This window comes from Gracilinanus agilis, chromosome 1 (genome assembly GCF_016433145.1).
Source record: "Gracilinanus agilis isolate LMUSP501 chromosome 1, AgileGrace, whole genome shotgun sequence".
Taxonomy (NCBI): domain Eukaryota; kingdom Metazoa; phylum Chordata; class Mammalia; order Didelphimorphia; family Didelphidae; genus Gracilinanus; species Gracilinanus agilis.
This window is the reverse complement of record NC_058130.1, coordinates 166,933,567-166,955,824: the sequence shown is the minus strand read 5'-3', so window position 1 is coordinate 166,955,824 and position 22,258 is coordinate 166,933,567. Positions and strand designations below refer to the sequence as shown.

Below are 22,258 nucleotides of genomic sequence, written 5' to 3'. Positions count from 1 at the left end.
ATGATCAAGTTTGTCAGTGGAGTTCTTACGTTCCCATATTGGTTTCTCTAGCCAGCAACCCCACCTTTTCTCTTTATTGAAATAATTTGTGTATTCAGAATATCCCTCATATGATTAGGGTTTTGATGTTAAAAGTTCACTCTATTGCAAATACGAATAACTTGGAAATAGGTTTTGAACAATGATACATGTATAACCCAGTGGAATTGCTTATCGGCTCCAGTAGAGGGTCTCTGAATCATTTGAAATTTTCTCTTATCAACATCCAGGTATTACCTAATAGACTTTTGCAATCTATCAAATATCCTTCCCAAGGAGATGTGTATGCTTTCTAAAGGGATTAATGGTAGAACATGAAGCACTTTGGTGCCTATGTAAGGGAGACATTTTCCTATCTTTTATATCACATGTTGAAGAGCACTTAATCCACCTTTAAATAATGATGGTCCCCCCTCATGATCAATTTTTTCTTAAACAACTCTATATGGAATTGAATATAACCTGCACCTAAAACAATTTATCTCAGGGTCCAGATGATGATAATCTAGTTAGTGAAAGATAACTCAATCATTTACTGTAAGTTCTGATACCACCTATGTGACTTTGGGCAAGATATTTAGCTTTTTTAGGTCTTAGTTTTCTCTTTTGTAAAATGGAGAAGTGGGACCAGTTTGCCTCTAAGGCCATCTCTTCTACACACCTATGACAGGTAGAGTACTGTGGATCATGGTTCCTCAAAGCTTTGGGGGGTGTGCCCTCATAGGGAGTTGGCACTGCTTCACAAAGTATGTATCCAAGAACAGGAAGCAATGTTTAGGGTAAGGGTTAGGAGGGTTAATAATTAAGGTTAGTAGCACATGGCTCCAGAGTATGATTTCCCCCCCCTTATTTTGGCATTTAAAAAAATCGGAAAAGCATGAGAAACTCTTTACTTAGGCTGAGGCTCCTGGCCTCCACTACATGGGTAAGAGCAACTTTTGGAAATTGGATTCTGGGGCTGTAATGGGAATTACAGGACTGTAGCACTTGAGTCATTGTGTCCAGAGACTGTCTTCTGATAGTTGGTGCCATAGGTGGAGCTGACCACATCACATAGAATGGAGCACTTTACAAATGCACTGTGCCCATTCAAGGGAAATTCAGTGTTGGGGATTGGCACCTACTGAAAATCTCACTGGTGGTTGAGCTGAATCCCCTTGTCTTATAGACAAGTAAACTGCACTTCCACAGAGGTTAAGGGATGCTCTACTTGCTCAAGGTTGTACAGAAAATAATTTACAGAGGTAGAAATGAAAACGAACTCCAAATGTCCAGTGTCCTTTTCCACTTATCTTGGGAGCCTAGACATAACCCTATCTTTAATTCTTTCCACAATGTACAGTTACTGGATGAAGCTAATCTGGAGGGGTTTAGAACACTCCCCGTTGGAAGTACATAACAATTCTCCTTGCAATTTCCCTGGTATATACATGCCTATGGGATGCTGATGGCTAGTGTTCTGTGAATGTTTTGATATTTCTGAAAGGCCAGATGTGGGGCGAGTATATCACTAGAGATTTCCTATTTTTAAATAATTTTGAGAAATATTTCATTTGATTCACTAGACCAATACTGAATCCTGGTCAGGAGGTTTGACTTGCCTCAGTGCTTCGAATTACATGGCTTGGTGACATGAGAGGCTCAATGATATATGCCAGATAGATTAAAATGAGTTCACTGGTTGTTAACTCAAGGAAAGTGCCACCTTATGGTTACTATACTTTCTGTGGGATAAAGTCTTTCTTTGGCCTCAGACACTTCCTAGCTGTATGAACCCTGAGCAAGTCACTTGACCCCCACTGCCTAGCCCTTACCACTCTTCTACCTTAGAACTGATACACAGTATTGATTCTAAGGGAGAAGGTAAGGGTTTTAAAAAAAAGTTTTTCTGTAGGTTTAGGGAAGTTTAGAGCACCGTGTCATTTATATGGCACATTCTTCAGCCAGACAGGGGAACCCAGAGTTGTCATGAAGATCCAGCTGGAAGGGAATCTTAGCAGTCAAATAGTCCAATCCACAAACAAAAGGAATCCCTAATATGCCATACTCAACAGTTATCTAGCCTCTACTTGGAGACCTTCATTAAGAGGGCATCCACTACTTCTTGAGGCAGCCCATCATCCTGCCTTTGGTTAGCTCGAATTGTTGGGAAATTGTCCAACATTGTAATGCCAAAATTTGCCTTTCTGCAATGTGTATCCTTTGCTCCTAATGGCAGTCCTTCAGATATCTGAACACAGACATATCTATCACATCCCTTACGAGTCATCTCTTTTCTAGGGTAAGGATCCCTGGTTCCTTTAGCAGATTCTTGCATGACATGGATTCAAGGCCCTTCACCATCCTGCTTACCCTTGGATACTCCTCAGCTTTTCCACGTCAAACGGTGGCTCCCAGAACTAAACTTAGTTATTTCACTTATGGTCTGATGAAAGCAAACAGGGTGCTTCTCTATCTTACTGAGTTTCTAGTCTATCTCCTCTTTTCTCCCAGAATCTGAAGCATCCTTACATACGTAAGAAAAAACCCAAACCATCTTATCTTCTGCCTTAGTATTGATACTAAGATCCTAAGTATTGATTCTAAGATAGAGATGGGCAGGGGCTAGGCATTTGGGGTTAAGTGACTTGTCCAGGGTCACAGTTAAAAGTATTTGAGGCTAGATTTGAACCCAGGTCCTTACAAATCCAGGCCTGGCACTTTATCCACTGTACTACCTAGTTGCCCTCTTTACATACACTTTAGGACCAAGCCTCTTTACCTTATTGAATGCTTTAAGCCCTACTGACTTCCTTCTCTCTTGAACACCTATAGCACTATGTACCATTAATTTTGGCATTTAGTGTAAATACAAAGTTGTATAAATGTTTTGTGTTCATAGCTCGTCAGCAGTAGATTGTAAACTTTGAGGATCAGGTTGTGTCATAACTGGATCCTGAGTAGTAGGCACAGGTCCGGCCACATAAAACCCACTCATCTCTTGCTGCTGAATTATGCATAATTGAAAAAATGCTATCACTCTCCAGTAGTCACTCAACTCCCTCCCCACTTCTGGTCTCTTTCCTCCCCCCCCCCTTTCCTCCTTTCCCCTCAAATAATTGTTTTATTCTTCCACAGTGCATCAGGTTGCTTCCATTTCCTTGTGTCCCATTACCATCAGATCAGGGTCTCTCTAGAGAAACCGAGTTACCTTCCTTGGACCAAGGGTTCTGAAGGACAGACAAAACCCACTCAGGACAGGATCCTATCCCCTCTCCCTACTGACAAAGGTGCCCTCTAATTCGGGCACGGGGAACAAGGGCTATAATGATTTAGGCTGTGTGTCCTCACTTCTCCTGTAAGGTAGGTCCTGTAGGAGGCATTCTCCTCATTTGTGGCTTGGAGATTGAACTCAGATTCTCCGGGTGCAAGGACCGTACTCCTTTCTCCTACATCATCCTGTCTCTCGGATAAGGCTATGGCTGCATCAGGATTTGACTCATGCTGGCCTGCGTGGTAGAGGAGCTACAGCACAGAGGGTTGTTTGGCTCTGCTGACTCTAAGACAACCCATCTCTTTCTCCTAGGACCGTCCCCTTGCTCCACCCACTGGCCCATGTTGTTCTGGCGTCCTGGACACAACAGGCACACAAAAGACTGGTGGGCGAGAAGACAGCCTTTTTCTGATCCAGGGCCATGGCTGGCTCTGCCTTCCCCCCAGGGCTACCGCCTCGAGGTCCTTATTACATCCCAGGGTAAGGGCTCCCCCACCTAAGGTGGTGTGGGATGCAGTGGGGAGTGGGCTGTGTATGCGGGGGTGACAGTGTTAAATCAGTGATGTCAGGTCTAGAAAACAAACTGGGGTGAAAGGACCCTGGGCTGGAGGACAGGGACAGAATGGCAGGGAAGTTATGATGAGAACAATCGATTGGTCTCCATTCCCTGTAGCATGTTGTCATCTCCTTGGTAACAGCCGGGGAATATGGCCACCAAGTGTTTAAGCCAAGGGCCCTAGCTCTGACATGGGCATTTCTTACCTCCTCCTGGCTTCCCTGATCTAAAAACTAAAATGAAATCCCAATGCACTCACCTGTCCCTAGGATGAAAAGGGACAGTTGAGACTCTGATAAATTGTTTTCTTCTGCTTCCATGGAGAGAGGAGGGAGGTGTAGGGGGGTACAGTGATATCAGATATATGTTAGGATCGTCAGGAGGGAAGTTTGCTGCAATAGGAGGAAATGGTGGTGATGGAAAATATGGGGAGTGGGAGGATGTGAGAGACAGGGACTGAGTGGATGGACCCTACACTGTAGGTATACTGGACACTGCCCACAACTTGGGTTCTGCCTGGGTCAGACCTATGGACATTCAACTGGACACCTGCTACGGTATGGTCCCTCCGGCCTAGTCTGGCCCCCTGCCCACCGCATACTTCTGCCCCCAATCAATACTGTTGGATCTCTTAAGGCAGAAGAGCCTCCCTGGCATGGCCATGAGAGGATCAACTCTGGCATGATCCCAGGGTACACAGGTACAGTCATCTCAAACAGGCATATTTGATATTCAGATATCCACTGGGGGGGGGGGAGGAGACAGGCATATGTCATCAATATTTAGCTCTTCTTTTCCTCACTCCACTGCCTCTCCCTAATCATCTCCTTCAATATGGCCTTCCAGGCTTTGTGCCCCGGTCTCAGCACATCTTTGCCAAGAGATGCACCCAGGTCTGGGCTGAAGCTTTAAGGGACTTCACCAGCCAGGCAGGTAGAGGGTATAAAGAGCTGCCAGTGGTTCAGAAGGAGGAGTTGGAGTCCAAGACAGAGGATGAGAAGGAGTCTGAGCCAGAAAAGTGCCTGAGGCTGGAACAGAAACCAGGGGAAAATTCCAAAGTGAGGGGCTATGACCAAGACGATGGGGGAGATTGGCAAGGGGTGAAGGGCTTTCTTGCCCATTTAGGGGGAAAGGGGTCTTTGCTCCCCTAGAACATAAGGGTGTGTGTGTGTGTGTGTGTGTGTGTGTGTGTGTGTGTGTATGTGTCTGTCACGGGCCAAATACTCTGATTCTTGCTGTGTGTGTGTGTGTGTCTGTCACGGGCCAAATACTCTGATTCTTGCTGTCCCCGCAGGCTTCCCCTTATTCCATGGATGACAAAGATCCTGGCAAGTTCTTCATCTCAGGTGAATGATGGGTATGGTGGCTGGGTGAGTGGGGGGAAGGTGGAGAAGAGTTAAGAGAGAGAGAGAGAGAGAAAGAGAGAGAGAGAGAGAGAGAGAGAGAGAGAGAGTGTGTGTGTGTGTGTGTAGCATTCCAGAGGGATGGGGAGAAGGGAGTCCTTCTAGAATCTGGACTTATCTTTCCTCACAGGGTTTACTGGATATGTGCCCCGAGCCCGTTTCCTCTTCGGCTATAGTTACCCTGTCCTCACCAATCAGGCCCTGCAGGAATTTGGGCAGATGTGCCCAGTGGTCAGGGGTCAGAGGGGCCATAAGAATCTTCCCAGCATTTCCAGAACTAACTCACAAGACTTAGGCATAATGCCCTACTACAGAGGTTATGTGCCAGGTGAGACCTGGGCAGGGGGGAAAAGAAAAGGCTTGGGGACAGGACAGACAGTAAAGGTCCTAAAAGCTTGAGTAAAGCAGATTGGAGCTATATAGGACACCAGATGGGGTGATTAGAGGATCAGAGGGAGTTAGAAATTGTCAAATCTTGGAAACCATTTAGTCTAACCCAGTGATGGGCAAACTACAGCCCGAGGGCCAGATGTGGCCCCCTGAAATGTTCTGTCTGTGATACAATACAATGAAACTTCGAAAGAGTTGCCTTAGAAACAGACTGACAGATAAGCATTTCCTTTCCTTTGGCCCTCTCTTTAAAAAGTTTGCCCCATCACTGGTCTAATCTCATTTTGCAGATGAGTTAACTAAGGCACCAGAAGAGAATTAGCCTAAAGCCTAAGTTAGTGGAAGATCTGAGGTGTCTAGAGGTTGTTTGCCTATTGATAGGCAAGAACAGTCCTGGGGGTAATTTGGGAATGGAAAGGAACCGAGCCTAGTGGAGGAAAATGCCTTCAAGGTACACACCACACACCCCTTGTTATTTTCTATGGGCTCCTAGTCACTTTTGTGTCTGCACTGTGTGATGGCCTATCTTGCCTCCACAGGCTATAAGTTCCAGTTTGGCCAAACCTATGACACCCTCACCCACGATGCTCTGGGCCTCAGAACCTAGCAGAAGCAGCTCCGTTCTTACTTTCCCCAAAGCTAGTCATACTGAAGGAGGTGGGGAGAGATGTCTGAGGATAGGGGAGGAGCAGGGTCAGAGGCTGAGCACCTTTTTTATTAATATGCACAATAAATAAATAAATAAACATTGGCCTGGACCCTCCCCTACATGGCCAGGGTATTGGCAGCAGTCTATTTATAGCTGGGGGGCCTGGGAGGGGTCAGGCCCAATACTGTTACTCCTTCTTCCCCACAGTGCTCACCATGGCATGCCCAGGCCCCTCCGCAACCCCTCTTTGTACCCACAAGGTGGGTAGAAGAGTTGAGGTCCTGGCATCCCAGGGCCACCTAGTCCTCTTCCTACCTTTGGGGGTGGGGGTGGGTCTGAATCAAAGGTCTTGGGACACATTATGAGGGATTAATGAATACAGAGCATATTGGGAGGGCAGGCATGGGTACACAGATATGGCCCTTCAGCTCCCATCAGGCTAATGGAGCCTGGGGGTGGGGGGAGCTGGATCTGTGCCCCATCCTGGACTCTGAGTCCCTAGGGGAAGTGAAGGTGCCTAGAGGGCTCCAGCATGCACAAGGGCTTCAATCATGGGTGCCCTTGGGGGTAGGGATTGGGGTAGGGGTTGGTGTCACATAGGCCAGGGGCACCAGGCCAATGTCAGAGCCTCTGCCGCACCTAAGCCAATCACCCCCGGCTGGTCCCAGCACCCGCAGGATGTCCCCCTTGCAGAAGCTCAGTTGCCCAGGCCCTGTGGCCAAGTGGTGGCAGAGTGCCTGCACCTCGCTGGGGAGAGAAAGAAACAGAAGTCAAATCCATTCCAGCCAACTGCCAAACATCCAGTATCCAGGTCTACTGCCACCTCTTTCCCTGCTCACCAGGGTAAGTTAGGGGGCAGGTCCAGAGCAGGCGCTTCTTCAGGGCTTTCCCTGGACTCAGATTCTCGGCGGGCACCTACTGTTTGTGCCACCAGCTGGAACACCGACTTGTCTAGGCTTAGCCATTCCGAGGGGAGCCTGTGAGGAGGAGAGGACAACAGAGAGGGTCCACTGTGTGAGCACCTGTATCCTTCACTGACCCTTCACTGACCCTTGGAGGCATCAGGCCCTATCTGCTCCCCTGTATTCCAAGACTGTGCTCACCTATTGAGTGGCCGGGTCTCTCGCTGGGTCTTCCGGGAGCCAAACAGGTGCCCCCATTTGATACCTCCAGTAGCAGATTCCTGGGTCCCCTCATCACTGCCTCCCTGGGGGGCCACAGGCCCTTCCCTCTCCCGGCTTCGCCTCAGCTCAGCTAGTACAGAGTCTGGGGGGCTCCCCATCCAGAAAGGCCAGCCCTTGTCTCGGTTGGGGGCTTCCTCAGCAGTAGGACAGGCTTCAGCCCCTTCTACCACACCTTCTCGGGGTGGTGGGGCTTGAGAGCCCCCCACCCCTTTCTTCTTCTCACCACTCCGGGGAAATCTGGAGCCCTCACCAGAACCATCGATGTAGACTTGGGAGCTCTGCATGAGCTGGTACCACCAGCCAGTCTGCCCACTTCGTGCCCGCCCACCCTGCCCTGTGCCTGCTTGCACCTCTGCTACGGTTGCCACCAACTTTTCTTCCTCATCACCTCCTGCTGGGGCCCCCACCCCTTTCACCCGCTCCCCAGGGGCTGCTCCATCTGTGCCCCCATGGCCCTCTTGTTCCCGGGTGCGTGCCAGCTGCAGAGTGGAATGGGCTGAGAGAAGCAGTCCCTGGGACACGCGGAGCAGTTCCTTCTGCTGTTGCTGCTGCCGGCCATTCTGGAGGAGCCGATGTTGGAACAGCAGATCCAGGTTGAAGGGCAGCAGTGCCAGAGGCTGTAGCAGCAGCAGCAGCTCTTCAAATAATCCTGGGCACACAGTGTGAGCTGCACTCAGGAAACCCCATGGCTGGTAATGGGCTTGAATGATATCTGCAAGGAAGAGGGAAAGTGTGGGATGACTCAAAGACAGACAAGGGTTTCCAGGGTAGGGGTGTACATATGAAGGGGAGGCATCACAGGACAGATGACTTTTGAGAACTTTTCCCCAGAGGAACCTAACTGGTTGTATGTGGGGAACAGGGCAGCAGCGTTCACGAGAGTCACAGCTTAGAATCTTGGGCTGTTTTCCTTCCCACCTGGGCTGGGATTGGGCAATACTGAGAAGTTCCCTGCTTAGTCTGCATAGTGACAAATACAGGGACTTCATTTTGCTCAGCCTCTAAAAAGGAGTCTAGAGGGTTAGACCAAAGTTTGGGGCTGAAGGGCATATCTAGGGGATGTTACCTTCATGGTTGTAGAGATGATTGATCCAGAACTCCAAAGAACGGATGCTGACAAGAAATGAGAACAGAGTTCTGAGCTTTGAGTTTGGATCCTACACTTTGTAGCTGTACAGCTAGAGGGTATGTGTAGGATAGAAATGGGGAGTTTGATAGGAGTATGCTCAAAGTACTGTAAATTGGTTGTGATGTTCTAGAAGACCACTGGGGGATTGTGGGGGCTGACAGGCACCCGGGACCATGAATCATTCAGTCACATTAAACAGTGGGGAGAGCTGGTAACCTCCAAGATTGGGACAGTGGGCTTGATTATTCTTTGAATTTATTAATTTTGTGGCTGGGTAGGGGAAGGGTAGAACTATCAAATAGGAAAGATGTGTGTTTTTTTTTCTGGATATAGCAGCAATCCACATGAATCAAGATGACTCCTGCTATTGGGTCTATATGGCAACTGGTGATCCCAGAGCCCAGAAACAAGCATGGAAACAAATGAAGCAAAGCTGTAAGGAGGGTTGAACTAGCCTTAACAGCTGGCTAGTGAATTAAATAAACGGGATTAAATTAAATAAATTAACTAACTAGGAAAGGTAAAAATGCTTAGTATAGGACTTCCAAGGGTTAGATCTCTATGATGGGTATAATCTCTTTATCATTATATGGGGAAAAGCTATGCAAGCATTGTAGTGTGACCTGAAACCACAGGAGGGATCTTTATCCTTTCTGGGCCAGAGAGCGGAGGGGAGGGGTCGATACAAAGATCAGCAGAATGTTGTAGTCCAGGGACAGAAGCAATAGCTTAAGGCCTATATCTGGAGAAAAAATCAGGAGAGTCTCCAGAAGATAACACCCATGAATGGAATTTATATTATCTTTATTTACTTAGCATTATCTAGATACTGAACTCATCCCTTTTTGGACTATTGCTGTTTTGCCTTGGTTTTTCTTAGTAAATATTCCTTTTTAAACATTCAAACTGATTTTGTGGGTTTGTAAACTGAAGATATTTCTATCCATATTTGTTAATAAAGTCTTATGTGTGTATATGAGGAAGAGGGCTAGTGTTCCAGAGACACTACAAGATAGAGAGCCCTGGCAACTGAGTGAGTATGGGACCAACTGTGGGACTGGTGCCTCGTTTCTGCCCAGGGATTCTCTCCTCATATTCAGATGTATGAAAGTGATCATGTACTCACTTGAGAAGACCAAGAATGAAGGCATTGAAGCGCATAGTATGACTGGTGAGCTCTGGGAATTGGCTGACCTTGTTGTAGAGGCCATGTAGAACCTTGGTGGATGGGCCTGGGGGAATCCAAAGGCAGGAGGTATGTTCTTAAAAGTTCTGAACTCAGCTATGTGCCTCCCTAGTTTTCCCATTTCTAATAATTTCCATGTGTCTCTCCCAACCTTTCCCATGTTCCCCTCCTCTCAATTCCTTCCTCAAGCTCCTCCCTATCTTCTGCCACACCCACACCCATATCCCCAAGACCATACCAAGTTGTGTGGAAGCTTCGACCACACTCCAGGGCATATTTTTTCGTTGCCCAATAATGACATCCAGTACGAAGGCCTTGAGCCCATCACCCAACACAGCTTGAACAGCTGGACATAGATACTTTAACACTAGGTGACCCACGTTGGGGCTCACAGAGCTATTTCCCAGCTTGGCCTGAGGAAAGGAATGAGAGTGACAAGTTAGGATACTGGCGAACAGGATTTTTTTTGGAAAGGGCTAGGGGCCAGGGACTGCAGATGAGGCTCTCAGCTCATAGCCGTTCTCTCCCTTAGCCCTCTCTAATTATCTCCCTTGGTGTTAGTCTTCATCGTTTTTCCCTGCCACAGCCCCAGACCTTCATTCCTTCCCAAATCCTCCCTCCTCCATACATTTTTAGGGCCGAACATGAAGAAGTGAGGTGTGTTGAAAATGGGGCAACCCAGCAAAGAAGACTGCCCCTTTCTCCCATCAGAAAGGCCAGGGCATTATTGTCCCTCTTAGTTTTTTACATACCTTAACCCCAGGATCTCTGCTTGTGCCAAAATGTGCCACAATGAGGTCCACAGCAGTGTTAACATCCTTCACTAGTCCTGGAGAACAGAGAGAGAAGTAGCTATGCTGATGGAGACCCCAAGCATAGTAACTCTGATCCCAACAGTGTCCAAGGTTAGCAATACCACAAGGATAAGGAAGCTCATGGTAGAGAGGACAATTGAATAGGGAAGGGATTCTATAAGCTCTGGTGTTTTTAGTGATTCTGCCCTGGCATTTTTGTTGTTCAGTTTCAGGCCTGTCTGACTCTACGACCCCACTTGGGAGTTTCTTTCTGGCAAAGATCTTGAGGTGGCTTGCCATCTCCTTTTCCAGCTCATTTTACAGATGAGGAACCTGAGGCAAATAGACTTGCCCAGGGTCACAGAGCTAATAGGAGTCAGGTCTCCTGACTGCAGGCCCAGTTAGGCTCTCTTCAGGATGGGGATGGGGCGTGGTATTGAAAGCAATGCCCAAATTAGGAGTGGGGGTAGGGGTGGTTCCCACCTTTTTTCTGTAGCAGATCAATAGAGATAGCTTCTGTATTGCCATCTGGGGATAGACAGAACTCAGCAGGGGGCTTCTCAGTCAAAGAGAAAGGGTCAGAGAAGAAATCAGTATGGTTTAATGGCAACTGCTTCACTGCTTGACCTAAAAGGAGAGTGGGAGTAACAATCAACCAACCCTACCTATAGTTTTTTGATCCCAGCCCTAATGCTAATCTTAACCTATTTATCTTCCCCTGACACCAATTTCACAAATTCCCTTGATTTTCTCGGTTTAGCACTATGGCTCATCCCCTAGGGGTTTTGTCATTTGGAATTTATGCCCCCAGAACTGATAATGCTCCTCTCATCTCCAGTTTCCTTCTCTCTTAAGCTTTCAGCTGCAAAAGGCCATATGCTCCTCCCTCTTCTCATTGGTGCATGTACCATTTAGGCGGCAATGCAGGTGGCCTGCAGCACTGAGAGGTCCAGGGAACTCAAAAATGGGATTTCTCCGGGTTAGTCGAGTCTCCTGTGGCCTCCGGTCCAAGCTTCCTCCAAGACCTGGTGGCCCTAGTGGGTTCTTCCTCCTATATTCTCGCCACTTGAGAGCTTGAGGGGATAGGTGGTTGGCTGTGGCATGGTAGAAAAATGAGGGAGAGAGAGAGAGAAGGAAAGTTAGCTTACAATTACCAGTTTTTCCCACCCACTGGCTTGCTTTCCCATGAGCCTTTCAGAGTGCTAGGGAGGGAGGGGCAATTATAGGGGGAGAAAGCCCCAAATATTCTTTAAACTCCATGCTGAGGAAGTCTGGACCTTAGGAAGATTCCCTCAAGGGACCACCCAAGTGAAGGGCAAGAAGGGTGGGAGTTGTTCTCATAGATTATGTTGGGGGTGTTTCAAAGTGTATATGGGGTCTGCTGGGGGAGGCTGGAGAGACATGCTTAGTACCATTACTAAGCCGGGATGCAGTGTTGCCTTCACCACCTCCCCGGGCTAGGATCTCGGCTCGGCTCAGGCTGGGTCCTGTGGGACCCAGGTGGGGCAGGTTGCCTGCCGCATGGAGCCGATACTCAGAGAGCAGCGGGCTGGGCTCAGCCGGGGCCTCCAGCTGGTGGGCGGGGCCAGCCATCAGAGCCTGGCGGACAGGGATCAGGTTGGCTGTGGCAGGGCAGGAGCGGCTTCGTGGCGGGGGGCCATCCACAGTGTGCTCAGGGGGAGAAGAGGAGGCAGAAGAAGAGTCAGTGCTGGGCCCAAAGGGGCCTGAACTTCGGATGGGAGAATAGCTTCCCAGAGGGGATGGCCGAGAAGTGTCCAGGTCAGGTGCAGCCTTCTTGGTACTTTCTTCAGGGACAGAGGCAGCTCCATCCGCTGTTCGGGGAGCAGGAGCAGGAGGCTCTGCTGAGGGTGCCAGGGCAAAGCCCTGGGAGGTGGAGGCTACCAGGGTAGGTGGCTGTGAGCGGTTGCTTCCAGAGAGGCCGTAGAGTTGGGAGAGGCTGTGTAGAGCCCTGGCCTTGGGCAGCTGTTTGGGGAAATGGTGCTGGAACACAAAGGGTTGAATGGGCAGGGTGGTTGGTCGCTGTTCCTTACTGTAGCGAAGGATGGGCCGATTTTCAGCACTGCCTCCTTTAGAGAGGGGGAATGAATCAAAGAAATAGAAAAATGAGTCAGACTAGAGTTGAAAAAACCCATGGTGAGGCAACGGCAGAAAATGAAACCTAGGGGAAATGGAAGTTTTACCAGGCCCTGAAGAGAGAGATAAGGGGATAATACTGAGAATTGTGGCTTGAAGGGACACTCTTGATCATTCCTTTATTCTTTCTTGCTTTTCATTATACTATTTCTTACTCCAACTATACTTCTCTGTTTTTTTTGGTCTCTTTCTTAATCAGTTTTCTTCTGCTTATGGTTTCAATTTTCCTCTCTCTGTAGGTGATTTCCATATTTGTAGTTCCAATTACGATTTTTTTCCCTGTACTCTAAACTCTTATTTCCAATTGCCTTCATGTATTTCTACCTAGAAATTCTAGCTTAATCTTGAACTTAACATTTAAACCTGAACTCTCTAAAATTGGTTTTCTTGCTTTCCTTTTTCCAAAGGGACCAACATTATCCTGGTCTCCGATACTCAAACTGGAGCTTTAGGATTGAGTTTTAAGGATCTTAGAGAGTTCATCTAGCTTGCCCTCCTCATATGTAGGAATATCCCATGTTACAATCTTTATAGCTATTTAAATAATTTTTAGCAATGAAGGATTATTAAACTATTAAACAGGGGAGCCCATTTTTCAGTAGGGATAATTAGAAAGTTTTTCTGTGAAAAGAGGGGATATGGTTACTCCTCATGTCATGGGATATTAGCACTTTGTTATTCTTTTAAGAACACTTCTTTGATTGATTCAGAAGAAAGCAATATCATTGAACAACAAGAATGAATCATGAACCCAGGTGACCCTTAAAAGATGCTGTCTCATCAGTCTGAGACATTTTAGGCAGGAATTAGCAGTTATGGAAATTCCCTGAGAATAATTTAGGGGGCAAGGAGGTGATATCCCCCTCCTCCACTGCTCCACTGGTCATGATATCTGGTAAAGAGAGGATCTTCTTTAGAAAGAGGCACCCCATCATGAAAGTTAGTTCAAGTGTTGGGACATAGTTGAAGGAGCAGAGATATACTCCCTACACAAACACACATTAGGAGAGGCAGTCACTTATGGTCAGAAGCAACTTCAAGAAGCAAAATCTCTGGAAGCAGGGAGGAGAGAAGATAAAGACTTGAAAGAACTAACTCTGGTAATCACAAATTAAACTGTGAAGAGGATTGAACCCAGCTAAGCAACCCAATTCTGTAGCAATGCCTAGGTGGGGGAGGGGTAGACTTCATGACAACTCCATGAGAGAGAAATAAGTACTGTATTTGTGATCTGCCTTACCATGTATTCCATATATATATATATATATATATATATATATGCCTCATTACCATTGTAAGCTAAATTTGAGCCCATTCTTCTCATGGCTGCTATTTAAAAATTTCTTTACTTTCCCCAATTATATATAAATTACATGTAAAAAGTTTCCAAAATTTGTAAAAGAATTTTGAGTCTCTTCCTCCTTGCCTCTCCCTGGCCCTGCTGAGATGGTAAACAATATGATACAGATTTTACATGTGTGATCATGTGAAACATTTTTACATATTAATCCTTTTATGGAAGGAAACTCAAACAAAACAAACTAAGAAAGTAAAAAAAGTTTGCTTTGGTTTGGGTTCAGACTCCATCAGTTCTTTATCTGGAAGCAGATGGCATATATATGTATGTGTATGTGTATATATTATCATGAGGCCTTTCGGATTATTTTGGATCATTGTATTGCTAAAAATAGCCAAGTTATTCAGAGTTGCATATTGTATTATATTGCCATTACTGTGTACAATGTTCTCCTGGTTCTCCTTCAATTTCTGTCTTTCCAGGTTTTTCTGAGGTCTTCCTGCACCTCATTTCTAATAGCACAGTAATATTCCATTATAATCATATACTATAATTTACTCAGCCATTCCCCAACTGATGGGTATACCTTCACTTTCCAATTTTTTAGGGTGCTATTTTTGTGAGAGTAATTTGTGAAAGAGGTTTCTGGGGGCGAGATGGGGAATATTTTGTATCTACTATTTTTACTATCTTAATAAACACATTTGCTAATATCTAATTGCTTACCCATTGCCTATTATTAGGAAGCACATTGGTGGGGGCTCATGAGCTGCTGTAGTTTTAGAGATCTACAGACCATTCCCTGGAACCTGGAAACACTATTTACCTTTTGGGGAACCTAACCCAGCAGTGAAAATATAAACTGGGGGAATATCTCAGAAAAGGTACTACACACTTGCATTGAGGCAAAGAAATCTACAATGTCTATACTTTGGTTATATCTTCTTTGTACATTAAAGTTTAATCTCTTTTTTAAATGTTACAGCCTTTACATGTTTGAAGACTACTCATATCCTCAAGTTTTCTCCAGTTCCTTTAAGTATTCCTTACAGAATAGTTTCCAGATACTCTATCAACCCAGTTGCTTTTTTATGGTTCAGTTTGTCATTAATCCCTTAAAAACCGAATGCCCTATTAATTTCCAATTTCTAAACTTACTATGCTTCTATTTAATCAGTCTAATCTTATCAGCTTTTTCTAACTGCTGCATCACAGTTATCTAACACGAATTGTTATTAATCTATTTTTTTCTCTGCACATGTACAATTAATTTAAAAAATCTAAAGGTAGTAATTTATCATTATATTAGATCTAGTTACCTGTGGGATGCTTTGACTTATGAAACTTTCTTAAGAATTTCTCCAGGTTACAGTAGTTTTTTAAATTTAAATTTTCCTGGAACATAATCTCTTATTTATGGCTATCACATTTTACTTTGTAGTATACCTATTAGATACATTTGTGTCATCTTTATATTTGATAAACACATTATCTGCCTTTTCATCTAAGCTGACAAAAATATTGAATAGGACAAATTCAAGGAGAGTTCTCTTGGGCACTCTACTAGGGATCATCCTCCACATGGTCACATTAATCAACTGTTTTTGTTAGTCATTCAACCAATTACAAAATCCTTTTTTTGTAATCCTGAAATGGCTCCCCATTGTCTGCTGAGTAGAGTCCAAATTCCTTATGCTGACTTCAAGGTCTTCCTCAATCTGAGGCCATACACACTATCTTTCCAACTTTTTTTTTCATACTAATCATCTCTACAGCTTCCTATGTCTAAAATGTCCTTTTTTCTCTATCAACTTGGCCTACTGAGTTTTCTTATCTGTTTTAAAAGTTCAATTAAGATTCTCCTCCATTACACCTTCCTTAAGTGATCTCTTTTGGTGTTTCCAGTTGGCTCATGGCCTACTCAACCATTCCTCCCCCTCTCATCATATGCATTTATCACCTAATTTGTATTATTGGTACTTTTACATATCACATCAATCTACTAGACTGAATATGTATCTTTGCATACAATAGGTGCTGAACATATACTGAAATAAACTGAGATATACCACCAGACTATGCCATTCAATCTACATTTCTACATCTCTATGTGGACATGAGAATTTGTCTAAAGCTTTGAATTTAAGACACACTGATAATTGCAAAAACTTCCTTGACATGTCAGTCTTATGAAAAAGGAAATAAAATTAAATTGACATGACTTGTGAACCAAATGCTGAATTCCAGTAATTGCTTCATTTTTGAAATGCTGAAAATCTATTTGTTTTATAATCAGTTTTAGAATTTTGCTGTAGATAGATATCAACTTATTTGGAGTTTCCAGAATCCACTATTTTCTTTGTTTTGAAAATCAAAACTATCTTTGTCTGCAGACTTCTGATATCTTTCCCATTCTTCATAATTCCTCAGAATATTAATCACAGTATGTTCTTTTAACACCTGGGGGTGTTAAATTCATTTGGGCCTAGTGACTTGAATTCATTTAAGACAGGTCTTCTCTGTCTATCTCTCCTCATCTGTTTTAATTATCTCTTAATCATAATTTATTTCTACCCTTTCCAGGATAAAGACATTTTCCTAGGTAGAAAATACTTGAGTAGGCTAGGAATGAGTTAAGTCTGCTCTATTAAGTTCTAACATTATATATCTGCTCTAAGTTGTGGGTGGTCCAGTCCTTCTCTTTTGGAACATAGTTTTAACAACTTTTTGTTATTTTTAGCTTTTATCACAAATTTTTAGTTCATTCTGGTTTTAGCCTTCCTGATATTCTTATAGGCCACACTGTGTTTGTCCTCAGCTACCTGCTTCTCCTTCTGTCTTTTGCATATATGCTATTAAAATCTGAGTTCATTGGAGAGCATCTTTTGCAGCTATACTTTTATGTTTAGAAGTCTTTCCTTTTTTTTCTTTTACCAGGATTTGTGACTTTTATCTTCAGATTTTTGTTAGCATATCTATTCCCTATTGAGTCATCTTTCCTTTTTGTACTCTCTGCCCTTAGCAGCATATTTCTTTTGAACTTTTAACATCTGCTTCCTTTTATGTATATGTATGACTATCCAGTGTTCCTTATCTTGACTATAATGAATTCTAAAATGATACTTACTTTTTCTAAAATTTCCTTTACTTTAAAAGCCATTTCTTTTGTAGGGGACAGAACTAAATTCCTTTCATTGCTTCTTTAACCTTCTAAAATATGGCATTGCCAGTAAGACACCTCAAGAATTCATCATATTTCTTCTTCTCAGAAAGGCCATGTGGCATAATGGAATTTGAATCCCACTACTGACACACACTAGCTGTGTGAAATGCAGTCAAATCACAACCTCTTTCTGAGTAGAGGTTTTTTCATCTACAAAAATAAGGAGAATACTACCCATGATATTTACCTCCTAGGGCTGTTGTAAGTCTCAAATTAGATAATATGTTTAAAGTATTATATGAATGTCAGTTATTTTATCAGAATGAGACTGAGACAAAATGACACTCCTCTTTTAGAGGAAACTGACAATTTTTACTGTATATAAAGAAATTTTGGTATACAAATGTAAGGGCAAGCTTTTAGAAAAACCAGTCTCTAGAAATATCTAACTGGCATATGAAAACAACTTGTAAATTCCAAACCACTATCAGATGTAAAGAACTGTATTATTATCGTTATTTAAATTTTTTTTAATAAACCCTTACCTTCTATCTTAGAACTGATACTAAGTATTGGTGGCAGAAGAGAAGTAAGGGGTAGGCAATTGGGACTAAGGATTGCCCACAGTCACACAGCCAGTTAGTGTTCAAAGTCAGATTTGAATGCAGGACCTCCCATCTCCAGGCCTGGCTCTCTATCCCTTGAATCACCTAGTTGCCCCTATTATTACTACTATTATTAACAATACTATTGGGGTAACTAGCTGGCAACTTGAACTTGACCATTCATGCTCATGATGTATCATTTATCTGCCCTGCATATGAGTTGAGAGCTGGAAGAAAAAGGCACCCATTGGGAGGTTTCACTTGGGATGCCAAAACACTTCTCAGAGATAGGGGTAGGGAGATTAGAGCAATCAAAATGCTGATGTGGGTTCCAAAGCTGATGATGCACCTGCCTTCATGGGTACTAGGCCTTTAGAGTTAAAAGGGGTTTTCACTCAATGCAGAATGTCTTAATAACCTTAATATAATATTATTATATTACATACAATTCTTCAAATAAGAGAACAGAGAGAAATGGGTAAGAGTTGTAGCCAGGGAGATATCTATAAGGTGGGGCAAGGAATCAATTTTAGGAAAAGAATCATTGGGACTATCTACTTTTCTATCTTACTTTCCAAGATAGTCAGTGCAAAGTCAGTGCCATGCCAAGGCCATAAGGGAGTATCTAAGGGCTCAAATTTAGAGCATAAAGTTGAAAATGGGTTCTGGAAGGGACTTGAAATCTTGCCAGACATGGCAGGGGTCCCAATTAAAATTCCTCTTGGTCTTGAAGCCTGTGAGCAGGGACTGTCTCTGCTTTTTCTTTGTAAACTCTAGTGCTTAGCCCAGTACCTGATAATATATAGCAATTTTAATGGTAATTAATCCATTTATTAATACATACTTGTTTAATATGAATAAATGCTTATTCTGGCATCTAAACTAGTTGATTTTGTAGCAGAGGAAAAGTTACTGGGGCTTCATGCTTTATAAACTATTGTAGTCAAGTCACTCTATGGCTAGACTTGCAGCTGATGTCCTAGCAATTCTAAAAAACTATTCAGATCATTTAATTTCCCTGCTCACAAATTTTCAATGGCTCCCTACTGTCTACAGGATTTAATTCAAATTCCTTATCCTGGCATTCAAGCCTCTCTATAATACTGTGTTCTAAATACATTTTACTTTTCTCTGAAATGCATACTCGCCTCTATCTCTGGTAATTTTATTCTTTACTGACCTGGAATGTCCACTTCTTTCCCCTTAACCTATCTAAATCCTACCCATTCTTTACTTCTTGACTTAAGTCCTCTCTCTCCTATGAAGCTTTCCTTAGCCATGCCAGGTCACAATAACTTCCTTCTCTGAATTCCTTTGTATCACCCATATACTGTAATGTATTGTATTGTTAGCTTGTCTCATCATTGTCTTAGCTCTTGTATTGGGCTGCAAGACTGTGCTTTTATACTTCTCTAAACAGGCACAGCTTTAGTACAATGCTGAGAACACAGTACATTGATAAAATAACTTGAATTACTGTAGGTGGAAACTTATTATTATTATACTCTCTAGGTTTTAAGTAGTTATGATATTGTGAAAAAGTATAAAGCAGGCTCTGGTTGATCAGTTCTCTAAGAAGAGGGAACCAACTGGCAAGTAACTATAACCTTAAGAACAGAAGGAAGTATTGGGAACTGGGAATGGGAAAACTATCCTAGCCCTATTGGATGGCTCCCTTTTCTGATCTCTTGTAGGACATCATACAGGAAACACAAAATCTAGCATTTGATAATAATTGTACCATTCACTGCTATTTTATGTCTCTTATTTTCCCAGCTAGATTACAGACTTCCTGAGGTCATAGACAGTGAATTACATTTCTTGCATTATACACAGCACCTGGTACAAGGCTGGGCACATGGTGGATGCCTAGAAAAATCATAATGTTCAGTTGGAAGAAGGACTAAAATTGTTTATACTATATTCTTAAAGACATCAAATGTTTTCAAGCATACCAAACTAGACTAAATTTGAATTCCCTGCTTCTCTGTCTTTAATTTCCATCTTGAATTTTTAGCCCTGGACAGATTGTACCAAGAAAGAAATGAAGAATAGGAAAGAATATGCCCATAGACCCATCAGGGCTGGGCAAGTTCTCTATATTGTCATAATTCAAGTGTCTAATACCAATGGGAAACCTACTATAATTCAGAACCCAGAAGTGTTCATTCTCCCCCTCAGGGTAGACTCATGGACTTAGATGGAAAAAAACTATGAGAGAATCTTGACTTCTACTCCCACCTAAAAGCAGTGACAACCACGGGTCCTTTCCTCCTCCCACATTCTGGTTAGCCACAGCTCCCAATTATACCCATATACAGCATCATACAGATCCAAAGGGAACTGACTCTGCCCTTTGCTTTCCTTTTCCCTTGGCCTTCTGCTTATTCCTTTCCTTCCTGGACCAGTCACCCTCTTGTTCTATGAAAGAATGGCTCACCTCTGTGTTGTATATTTGTGAATCAAAAAAAAAAAAAAACAAAAAACCACAGAATTTTCAGAGTTAGGAGGTACTTTAGAGGCTATCTAGTTCAACTTATATCTGAACAAATTCCCTCTACAACATATCTAACAAGTAGTCACCTAACTTTTACTTAAAGACCTCTAGTAAGGGCAGACCTACCAAGCCAAATGTTTCGTTGTTTAGTTTTATCAGTCATGATTAACTCTTTGTAACCCCATTTGAGGTTTTCTTGGTAGAGATCCTGGAATGTCTGAGGCTAGATGTGAACTTGGTTCTTCTGACTCCAGGCCTCTGGAGCCACCCAGCCCCTCTTTTATGGCTGAACAGCTCCAATTATTAGGAAGTTTTTCTTTATAGCAAGCTTAACTTCCCCTCCCTCTATCTTATACTCACTACTCCTATTTTTTTTCTTAGAAGACAAGTAAAACAAGTCTAGTGTTAGGTGGAAGGATGGACAGGGCACTGGTGGCTGCAGAAACTTGGAGTTGATAAAATGGCGAAGTAGTTGGTGGAGTGATACAAGAATTTTTGAAAAAGAAAAGAACTTTTAGTACAAAACTCTTAGAACCAGAAGAAATGCTCCTAGATAACACAATTCCTGGACTAAGCTGGGAGCTATAGGGTTGAGACCCTCCATAAGAAGAACACATTCAAGGTTGATCATTTGTCAAGTAGCTTGCTCCTCTGGTGAATTTTATCTCTTCCATAATTCACTATGGAGCTGACTGCTTTTCTTGGACTTATACAGTCCACATAATTTATCATCTCAGTAAAAGAAAAAGTTCCCATTTTCTTCTTCATATCATGGTTATGTCCTTTGATACTCCTCTAAACCAGTTCCTGCTTGGTCCAGAGATTGAGAATTATCTTTTTTGGGTCCAGAAGTCTCAAACCAGGAATCTTTCTCATGCTCTGCTAGTGCCATCTCAGGCCATAGGGTTGAGTTCTTAATAGTTGCTGGTTTGGAAACTCCTTTTCTGGTTCCAACACACCTTCATCACTCCACCATAGATGTTGGAACATGAGTCTCTATGTACAGTCCTTTTCAATATTTATCAACGTAGGTCTTCCATATCTGTCTCTTTAGTCCTCTTCTGAAGACCAATTAGGGCACACATAGGGGTATGGCTAGTCATAATTTCATCATCCTTAATGTGACCTTACGGTGGGGTGGGGAGAGGGGCAAGGGGGGTAAGGCAAGTTTATATCTTATCAAAGAGCTAAATTTGTTCATAAAGAATGAATTAGGGGGCAGCTGAGTAGCTCAGTGGTTTGAGAGCCAGGCCTAGAGACGTGAGGTCCTAGGTTCAAATCTGACCTCAGACACTTCTCAGCTGTGTGACCCTGGGCAAGTCACTTGACCCCCATTGCCTACCCTTACCACTCTTCTGCCTTGGAGCCAATACACAGTATTGACTCCAAGACGGAAAGTAAGGGTTTAAAAAAAAAAAAGAATGAATTATCAAGGAATGTAAAAAGAGACACAACAGGGGACCTTTCTAGGGTCTTAATACATTTCCTCCATAATGTTATAATGTGTTCAAGAATTCTTCCAGGAATAGAAGTCAAATTTGTAGACTCTGTTCTGTTCTCCAGATCTTTGGTACTTCTGTTTTCCAATATTATTCAAAATTATCAGGTGTGTTTCAAGTCATATATGAGGTATCTAGATGTGGCTACCCATTTCTGCATATCACAAGGATACAGTGCAGAGTGTCGGGCTTGCTATCAGAAACAGCTGAGTTCTAATCCACCCTGAGACACTTACATAGCTTTGTGACCCTGAACAAGTCATTCAACCTGTCTGCTTCAATTTTCTCAACTGTAATAACAGCACCTACCTCACAGGGTTGTTTGAGATTAGACATTTATAAAGCACCGGGTACAATGCATGGCCCATATATAAGTGCTTAATACATGCTTGTTTCCTTCATTTCTCCTTCCTTTACCTTCCTACCCCAGGAAGTTGTTTCTATGGACCTGGGTCACAAT

General features: G+C 43.4%; 2 protein-coding genes across 3 annotated transcripts in view; one reads left to right on the top strand and one right to left on the bottom strand.

The window, feature by feature from the left end:
• The first annotated feature begins 3,713 nt into the window (after window positions 1-3,713).
• On the top strand, window positions 3,714-6,284 carry FAM166B (family with sequence similarity 166 member B). The gene is given in 6 exon segments (XM_044678171.1): window positions 3,714-3,772; window positions 4,331-4,548; window positions 4,695-4,906; window positions 5,143-5,194; window positions 5,382-5,579; window positions 6,181-6,284. Coding segments are annotated over 6 exon segments (843 nt in total).
• Window positions 6,285-6,335: 51 nt separating this feature from the next.
• Window positions 6,336-22,258, bottom strand: part of RUSC2 (RUN and SH3 domain containing 2) — a 32,645-nt gene continuing 16,722 nt past the window's right edge. For both annotated transcript variants that reach the window (XM_044658728.1, XM_044658735.1), the window contains 10 exons: window positions 11,996-12,670; window positions 11,492-11,677; window positions 11,067-11,210; window positions 10,542-10,618; window positions 10,028-10,202; window positions 9,730-9,835; window positions 8,541-8,587; window positions 7,394-8,186; window positions 7,130-7,267; window positions 6,336-7,037 (listed from right to left, as the gene is read on the bottom strand). In XM_044658728.1, coding sequence (XP_044514663.1) covers window positions 6,836-7,037; window positions 7,130-7,267; window positions 7,394-8,186; window positions 8,541-8,587; window positions 9,730-9,835; window positions 10,028-10,202; window positions 10,542-10,618; window positions 11,067-11,210; window positions 11,492-11,677; window positions 11,996-12,670 — 2,543 coding nt within the window. In that variant the 3' untranslated portion in view covers window positions 6,336-6,835. The remainder of the gene's footprint in view (window positions 7,038-7,129; window positions 7,268-7,393; window positions 8,187-8,540; window positions 8,588-9,729; window positions 9,836-10,027; window positions 10,203-10,541; window positions 10,619-11,066; window positions 11,211-11,491; window positions 11,678-11,995; window positions 12,671-22,258) is intronic.